The sequence below is a fragment of the Misgurnus anguillicaudatus genome, chromosome 25 (assembly GCF_027580225.2).
Source record: "Misgurnus anguillicaudatus chromosome 25, ASM2758022v2, whole genome shotgun sequence".
In the NCBI taxonomy this organism is placed as follows: Eukaryota; Metazoa; Chordata; class Actinopteri; order Cypriniformes; family Cobitidae; genus Misgurnus; species Misgurnus anguillicaudatus.
The window spans coordinates 11336814-11346272 of NC_073361.2; the positions used below are offsets into that span (position 1 = coordinate 11336814).

The window sequence follows — 9459 nt, forward strand, 5'->3', positions numbered from 1 at the left end:
TGGCCGCCCTCAAATCCGTGGCGGAAGAAAGTAGTTCCCAAACACAGAGGCTTTTAAAATTACTCCGTTGTTGTTTTCTAGTTTTCATTTTTCAAACTTGTGCTGTCGAACTTTTGTATAAAAGCAATTTCGCTCTCGTAGTCGTGTGGTATTTGTTTATGTTATATCGTAACGGCTGTGATTGCTTCCGGCACTCGGCCTGGAGGAGCTCACTTAAAAACGGCGTATTTTAAGTTTATAAAAATATTCAATGTTATAAAAGGTGCTGTATTACATGAAATATTACTTACTGTGCAAATAGACCGACTGAGTAAAACTCCAGGGCTGAAATATCCCAACTTCAGATCGACCGTAAACCTGACTGGAAACTTCTTTTAGCGCAAGGGAAATGTGCATTTGTGCGCATGCGCAAAGAACCAACTTTTTTTAAACTGAATTTAATTAATTGACATGACTTGGATTTAAAAGACATGCAATTCGCTTAAAACCTATTAATATATATTAATTAAAATCAAAAACTTAAATTAAATAGTTAAAACTAGCTAAATTGAATTATGCTTTATTTAATTGGGGCCATAATCATTTTTTTCAGTGTAGGCCTCAGTTTATTTATGAAATATAACTAGTTTTAACAAATATGCCTTGCTAAAAACATTACTTGTGTGCATTTTGAGGCAAAACAAAGGCCACTGATGTATTTTAAGACATGGCAGTGCAAGAAAAAAACAGCTTGTAAAATTTACTTTAAAAAAATCCTTGTAACAATTTGCACAAACTTTTTTAAGTAAAATCTACTCCCTTTTTAAGTAAAACTTACCTACTAAAATCAAATAAAATGTACTTAATAATGCATGATAAAACATATGTTAAATAATTAAGTAAATGTTACTTCATTGTTTTTTTAGAGGTTTGAAGCATTGCTGTCCTAAAAATATTAAATAAATCGTATTTACTGTTTGTTATTTTCTTTAACATAGTTCTATGGACTCTATAAATGGCATTATAACACAAAATTCATGACTGACTACAAGTCAGTCATTGAATAAACTTGATTCTGAACAGAAACGCACACAAACAGCGTTTTTGACATCCATTGTCAGTACTGTGGAGAGAATTACAATATAATGTTCTGAACAGGGTTGATGTAAAGAAACACTGATCACCTGAACGGTGACTTTACAAAATTATAATTTACAACAAAACAACATCAATAATATAAGAGCTTAAACCTTTATGATATTTTACTAACAAATATTTAAAGGAATAGTCTACTCATTTTCAATATTAAAATATGTTATTACCTTAACTAAGAATTGTTGATACATCCCTCTATCATCTGTGTGCGTGCACGTAAGCGCTGGAGCGCGCTGCGACGCTTCGATAGCATTTAGCTTAGCCCCATTCATTCAATGGTACCATTTAGAGATAAAGTTAGAAGTGACCAAACACATCAACGTTTTTCCTATTTAAGACGAGTAGTTATACGAGCAAGTTTGGTGGTACAAAATAAAACGTAGCGCTTTTCTAAGCGGATTTAAAAGAGGAACTATATTTTATGGCGTAATAGCACTTTTGGGAGTACTTCGACTCGCCTGAAAAGTCTGCTCCTCTTCTCACTCTCATAATGTAGCTCCTCTTTTAAATCCGCTTAGAAAAGCGCTACGTTTTATTTTGTACCACCAAACTTGCTCGTATAACTACTCGTCTTAAATAGGAAAAACGTTGGGCAGTTGTTTGGTCACTTCTAACTTTATCTCTGAATGGTACCATTGAATGAATGGGGCTAAGCTAAATGCTATCGAAGCGTCACAGCCCGCTCCAGCTCTTACGTGCACGCACACAGATGATAGAGGGATGTATCAACAATTCTTAGTTAAGCTAATAACATATTTTAATATTGAAAATGAGTAGACTATTCCTTTAAGTAGTTAAGTTCTTATCAGTTCTTATTCTGTGATAAAGCTAAAAAATTATAAAATATTCAGGCTCAAAGGATTGTGGGAATTCCTTACAACATGTGCAATTAAATTTAAGGATATTTTACTTGATTTTATTAGTTTAATGGATTTAATATTAAATATAGTTAAATGAACTAAGATTTTTTACTTGAATCTGCTAAAGTTTTTGATTAAAATGTACTTACTTATTTTAGGACTATGTGCAGTGACTATAAAACAATACAAGAAAATATCTAATACGACTTACTATTCCCACACAGTTATTTTTTTACATGAATTAATTGTGTATTTATCATCATTTTACTTAGGAAAATCTAGTTATATATAATAAATATTAAATAAATAAATATATAATAAATAAATGTTAATATTATTATGTAGAAATTATGAGAGTCAATCTAATAAATATTAGCCTACTACACCAAAAAGTTCGTTTTTTCAGTGTACATTTTAGCCTAGGACTAGTCTAATCCCTGTCCGGGAAACCGCCCCTATGTGTTATTTTAATACATTGTGTCATTTTGGGGCAGTTTCCCGGACAGGGATTAGCTTAATCCAGGACTAGGCCTTAATTTAATTAGGAAATATAGCTAGTTTTAACAAATATGCCTTACTAAAATATTACCTGTGTGCATTTTGAGGCAAAACAAAGGGCCCTGATGTATTTTAAGATATGTCAGTGCAAGTTGTTTTCAGTTTGGACAGCTCTTAAAAATGTTTTAGTCTAGAACTAGTCTAATCCCTGTCCGGGAAACCGCCCCCTAAACACAGAGATGTTCATCTCAATCTTTATTCAAAAAAAAAGAAAAAAAAAGCTTTAAATATATTAAACATTTATGTTTTTATTTTGTTTTATGAATTCATTATTCTACGTTCATGGAAAGAAATAAAGAGGTAGAACGTGTTAACGTTCAGACCAGATACTACAGTACATGAAAATGCATGGCAGTAAACGCAAAAACTGTGCTTAGAGCAGTTTTTGACAATACAACATTTGACCAGCAGGGTGCGGTGTCGAGCAGACAAATGAGTTCAACTGATGTGAAGCTTACCATCTATCAGATATTAAGCAAATGCTTTCTTGTAGATTAGGTTTACACATTAGATTCATGAAAATGTTTGTGGCGACTTTTTTTTGGTGTATTATACAAATGTAAAGATTAAAAGTTCAAAGTCTCATTTTAAGAGTTATACACAAAAAAGCAATAAACACAGTCGTGCATAAGCAAAAATATATTTTTTAAACAAATGCAAAATACAATTGTAGAATCAAATCATTGGAAAACAATGTTTTTTACTATTTTTTAGCTCAACAAGAATACTAGTTGTAGATTAAATGATTTATGTCTCACCTGTAAAATGCATTAACAGGTCCATATCTCTATTGCTCTGTAGTTAGCTAAATGTTTCTTGCAAAACATTCAAAGACAATCTGTAAGACTACATGACTGAACATGACACTTCTGAACCCAAAACAGCAACACTTGTTTTTGGACCAATTGAGATTCCAGTTCCAAGGATTTTTGCCTCAACACCACTCAGACTAATAGCTGCACCTGTATCAACTCCAAGTCCCACCTTTACACCAACTGGACCTGCTTTGGCTGATGCACTGGCAACTTCGGCCCGAGCCATCGCTCCGACTCCAACCAAACTTGCTTCAGCACCGACCGAGGCGTTGGGCCCATTGGCTTCTGCCTCGAACACACTGACTTGAGCACGAGCACGGCCAACTCCTGCTTCTGCATAAACTCCGGCTTTGGGAATTCTCTCCATTGGTTTGTTTTTCAAACCTACTGCATATTTTCCACATCGAGCATACTTGGATTCTGCATTGGCACATGCTGGTCTGTCAATAGTGTCAATGATGTTTATGGTGTCTAGGATGTCAACATTAGCTGAAGCAAGCTGAACATTTGGTTTTTTTGTAGTTTCCTTTTTGATTTTCCATGTGTCTTTCTTGAGCAAATTTTTGTTGACGTCACTAGAAACATGAAAATCTATTGGGTGCTGTCCTCTTCGTAGTCGTTTTTTGTAAATTATGTCGGATTCTTCATCTGCGAAGAATAAAAATAAGCTTAAATGCAATGCACACAAAGACATTAAAAATAACATGCCTGTAACATGTCATAGCTTCTTTTTAACACTGCATGTTGATAAAGTCTCAATGATCGGTCTGTCACTTAAAGACTGCCAGCCCAAGTCTGTTGTGAGTTAACACTTTTTCTCCTGAAACATGAGGCGAGATGCAGGACAGCAGGTAGGTGACAAAGTGATAAAGTTTATTGAATAATCTTAGTTGTATTTCAATCCTCATCTTTTTTTGTCTGATCAGATTCAACAGGTGTTGTTACACAAAACAAAGACTATTTACTAGCTTCCCAAAATCCCTCACTGCAGAACATGACATCCAGGGGCGGGGTTGGATTCAGATCCAGGGGCCGGGGCTGTATCCAGGTCCAGAGTTCTCTTCACTACATTTTGATTGGTCGGCAGTTTTACCACAAGACACGTCATACACTTGTTGTTGCTTTACCATTTCCGCATTGAGTCGTAACTAAATTAAGTTATTCTTTTGACGGAAAAACAAACTTTACTTATGACTACAATAAAAGTAGTGCCTTTAAGGTAAAATGTACGTTTTTTTGCTATAATGTTTCTGTCAGGACCCTGTCAGATTGGTCTCTTGTTTTACTGTCTAGTTTAGATTAACAGGGTTCTGACACTATTATGTTCTGTGTGGGAACACGTGGCCATGGTTTGTTGATAGCTGGCCACGTGTTTTCCTTGTCCTGTCTCTTTTACCCCGCTCCCTTGTCGTTCTCATTGGTTTGATTGTTTGATCCCTTGCACCTGTTTCCCTCTTGATTTACCTTATTTAAAGCCCTTGTGTTTCTTGTCCTGTGCTCGTTCGTTTTGTTAGTACTCTTGTCGTCTAGTGTTTCTGCCAGTATTTAGTCAAGTGTGTGTTTTGTAATTATATCCTGTTTACTGTTGTAATTATATCCTGTTTACTGTTGTAATTATATCCTGTTTACTGTTGTAATTATATCCTGTTTACTGTTGTTTGCCCCCTCGAGGGCTTTTTGTTTTGTTAATATTAAAGTGTTTTGTGTTCACCCCTCAACATCGTCTGCTTTTGGTTTCATCCGTCCCTGTTCTTGACAGTTTCTGAGAAAAACATTTCGGGTACTACGAATAATCTTACCACGCGCAGTTTAATCTGAATGTATACAGTATAAATATGCATTATTAACATATATGGCATGCATGTTATTTAGAAATTAATAAATTGAATGTTTATCTTGTGTGGACTTTGAACTTGTTTTAATGCGTCTTTGCTTACAGCCATTAGGTTTACTTTTCTTACAAATGTGCTAATAAAAGATATCAAATAAAATTGTGTTTTTATATTTACTCATATAGCCGTGTAATAAGTGGGATAATGTACAGCCAACCGTGTTGCAAATAAATCCCTTCAGTATATCACCTCTCGGGAATGTGCCCCTTACCCCCCTACCTCCCTTACACCTAACTGTGATCATTAAATTATGAATCTTTTTCGACTATATTATTAAAGTGCCCATCTTGTGACTGCTTTTCCACAAGTTAAATGGGTGTATGAGTTCCATAAAACATGTTTCAAAAGTTGTTTGCTGAAATAGCTTGTAGGAAAAGATTGTTACCCATCTCTAGTAGCCTCTGTTTCAGTGCATTTCAGATTGTGCCGTTTTGAGCTGTCATTACATATTTATGAGCTGCTGCTCCTTTGATCACGCCCCACTACTAACGTCATGTGCGCGTGTGCGTGCTCAGTGTGGTATCGTGAGCAGTACAGAGCATACTGTGTTATTTTTATATATTATAATTAACGGTTTATGTTGCCAACAGACCAAAAAAGCAAAAAAGTATCACTAATAAGTACACTCCAGGAGAAGAAACTCATGACACACAATGATTACAGAGTAAATTGTGATGTAGCAGTCTCAACAGTACACTTGTTTTCCCTGGACAATGCTAACATATTCCCGTTATAAAACATTTTCAAATGCATCATTTTCGCAAATGACCGAAATTTAGACCCGACGGGGGATGTATACTGCTTGTGGACCACGTGTTAATTGCTAGAAGCTAGCGGGACCGTATCTTGGGAAAGTGATAAGAGACTCGGGGGTACGTTAGCCTCGTCAGAAAAGCCGGGGTCGGTAAGGCCCGGTCTCGGTTAGTTTGGCAAAACACTTTTAGTTTGGCAATACACTATTACTTAGTTCATGTATAATTGTAAAATATTTTTTTTTACTTTCGAAACCACGCTGCAAACTATCTAGCCTGCAAAAAATATATATAGCCTACTGTCTACAAACAATAGTATTACCATCACTATACATTTAAAAGGTATAATTTACGGGATTAGCATCTATGTATGGTCTCTGTTTTGAGATACAGATGCTCTAGCATCATAAATGTAAGTTAGTATTTTGTGACAGAAGATGACAACATGCAAAATATAACATGACTTCTTACCTTTTGTGTTGATATAACGATCGCGAATCAAATCCAGTCTGTTTCAGATGTGTGAATAATCCCGGGGTGGCGAACGTCGGTCCTGGAGAGCCGCAGCCCTGCAGTTTTTAGCTCCAACCCTGATTAAACCTCACCTGTCTGAAGGTTTCTAGTAACTCTTTAGATCTTGATTACCTGTTCAGGTGTGTTTGATTAGAGCTGGAGCTAAACTCTGCAGGTCTGCGGCTCTCCAGGATCAACGTTCGCCACCCCTGGAATAATCCATGAAAACCATCTAGAATACATCCAATGACCATTTTTGTCCACAAATGCTTATAATCCGTGAAATATAGATATATATTCTGTTGTTTATATCAGATTTCGCATGAACGTCTTATCGCCTACAATCTGAGGACTATTTACGTTGTAACAAACTGTATGAGATTACACTTTAGGTTCCAATAAACACTCGTTAAAACTTGGTTTTTAAAAGTAGGCGGGAGTATAATCCATAATATCCAAATAGCGCTGTTATTTCAGTGAGACATGATAACAGTATAGAGGATATCAGCGAAGTGACTGCTCTGTGCTCTCTCTAGCTACCTGGTGGGTGGAGACCTGCGAGTGGGGTGGTGGGCGGGAAAATTCAAACGGAATGTGACGACAAGGCTAGTTACGTCACTTCAGAGCTGATTTTGAAACCGTGTAATCTGAGACTCAAGGCAGAGGACATTTAGAAACCTGTATCTCACTCAAAACAGCATGGATGGATTTTTTTCCAAGTTTGTATGCGTGTGGAAGCATCAGAGACACAAATAAACACCCCAAAACGCAGAAAAAGTGAGTTTTTCATAATTTGGTTACTTTAATTAAACGTACACTTAAGTTGATAAGAGCAAACGTTGGCGACCACAGGTTGCAACTAATTGCAGGCTGCAACAACGCAAATATACAGGTTAAAGCAACACCACAGAGTTTTTTTTACCTTAAAATAATGCTTCCAAAACAGTTTCAGTCGTTCATCCACTCAAAACATTTACATTCGCTTTGCAGCCCTCTTTTGGCCAAAACCGCACTAAAGAAGTTTCCAACTGTCGGGTCGCGGTCCTGTAGTTCGAGTGAAAACTACAAAAACTTGCTTTACGGCAGACCTACAATCCAATCAGAGCCAGCTATGCCTCAGTATTTATGACAGAGGGTAATGGACAATTACGCTTCTAACCTGTAGGGGGAGCAAAGAGCAAAAACTCTTTGGTGTTGTTTTAATTTGGCGGAGCAAAGTATAAAGTGGGAGGAGTTGGAGATACAACCTCGCCCCCTGGATGATGTTCTGCAGTGAGGATCATCTCCAAAATCCCGCTGTAAAAACCTTAAGATTGAGACATTCCCTTATCTTTACTTGAAGATAATATGACCCCCCCCCAAAAAAATTTTTTTTTTTAAAAAATAAAAACTTTAAATATATAAAAATAAAAACATGAATTATAAATCAAATTAATATGTGGGTAAAAATTATTAATAAGAAACACATTTTAAAATAATAATTTATTAAAAAATGAATTGATATGAAAAGTATTACTGCGTCTAGATAGAATTGGATGATGTTTATTCCATTCCCCAGCTTCCTCACGCTGAACCACCCCCCTTGTGTATGACCCGTTACCAAATAAAAAGACATTAAACAAACTATTTACATGCTCCGTTTTATAATTGTATTTAATCAAGACTTTTTTGGAGAGATGTGGACATTTATATTAGTAGAACATTGGGTCGTGTAGTAGAAATTGGTGTAGGCTATTTGATGTTCTTTTTTCCTTTGGAAAGTAATGAACACATACTGTATGTTATACAGTTATTTATTGTATTTGAAAAGTACAATATACACAAAACAAATTAAGCCCTTTGTAAACAAAATCACATTTTATGAATTATTTCAAATTTATACAATCCCTCTTTGGAAAAAGTTAAAAAGCTCTGAAAACAGGCCTATTTTAAAGGTATTTTCTGTAAATCTTTTTTCTTGTCTTCTCTGGAAACACATGTGCACCAAAATATTATAACATAATTAGATAAAGTGTAAATCACCTAAAATAAAAAACAACACTAAAATGTAGAGTTCTGCCAAGTAGACCAACTTTTAAATAGCACTTACCATTTTCATTATGTCTATGGTTGTGTGGATGTCGGTTTGAAGACATTATTGGGCGTCAAAAGGTCAAGGTCGTAGCAGGTATTTTGGTGATGCAGTGTCTCGGACTCGGTCCTATAAAACAGGTCCCAACCACCAGGTCGCGTACAGTATAAAAGCTACGTAACAGCCTAATCGGGTGTTTTGTCCTTTAAGTGCCGTCTGTGCTGACTTCAGATAACATCGGTCATTTCTACTTTTATACAGGGCCGCGCTTTCTCTTTCTCTTTCTCGCTCTACCAGCGCATCGTTGATCACATTGCTGTCATTAGAGTGAGTTCTAAAACAGGGATGTGCGGGGGTGGGCCGGTGGCTAGAGCCACTGCCCCTCTGCCCTAATCGGCTGAGGTGCCCCTCTCACCAACCGCCAACAACGGTCAAAGTATTCTGTTACCGCTCGTCTAAAGATAGACTACACTCTTTCTGGTAATCCACTTCGTGATTTCCCGCTTCGCAGCATCTCTCACAATCTGTGTCCACTTATGAGACGACAGTTTGTGTTATTAACAGGTAGATTCATTACATTACCTCAGTGTTGAGGTGCTAATCTAGTTTGAAGCCGAGAGAGGTCGTGTACTGTATTATTTTTGATTGCCTGTTATCTCGTGATCACATTCTTTTTCCCGTGAAAAATGGTCCGTGTAACGCTTTGCAGTTCTTTTTTCAGTTTGCACCATCAAAATGAATAAAATGAAAAATTTGTTTCAAACTTTCATTTTTCAATTTTCATGAGTAGTTCACAAACGGATAATTGTCTCTCGGTTTAATTTTCAATTCTACGTGTTTGGGTTGATGCTTTAGAATTTCAGG

At 36.3% G+C, this 9459-nt stretch overlaps 1 protein-coding gene across 1 annotated transcript; it reads right to left on the bottom strand.

The window, feature by feature from the left end:
• Window positions 1-3345: 3345 nt before the first annotated feature.
• Window positions 3346-8723, bottom strand: LOC129426638 (uncharacterized). The gene is made up of 2 exons (XM_055183064.2): window positions 8614-8723; window positions 3346-4015 (listed from the first exon to the last, which is right to left on the bottom strand). Exons 1-2 carry the CDS (start codon window positions 8657-8659, stop codon window positions 3399-3401), a joined length of 663 nt encoding a protein of 220 aa, XP_055039039.2. The 5' UTR covers window positions 8660-8723; the 3' UTR covers window positions 3346-3398.
• Between the last annotated feature and the right edge of the window lie 736 nt (window positions 8724-9459).

Bases quoted from the DNA above. Each gene is read 5' to 3' on its own strand.
- LOC129426638 (XM_055183064.2), bottom strand. From the start codon at position 8,659: ATGTCTTCAAACCGACATCCACACAACCATAGACATAATGAAAATG. The intron at 4,016-8,613 runs GTAAGTGCTATT...TATTCTTCGCAG, and splicing joins CCATAGACATAATGAAAATG to ATGAAGAATCCGACATAATT.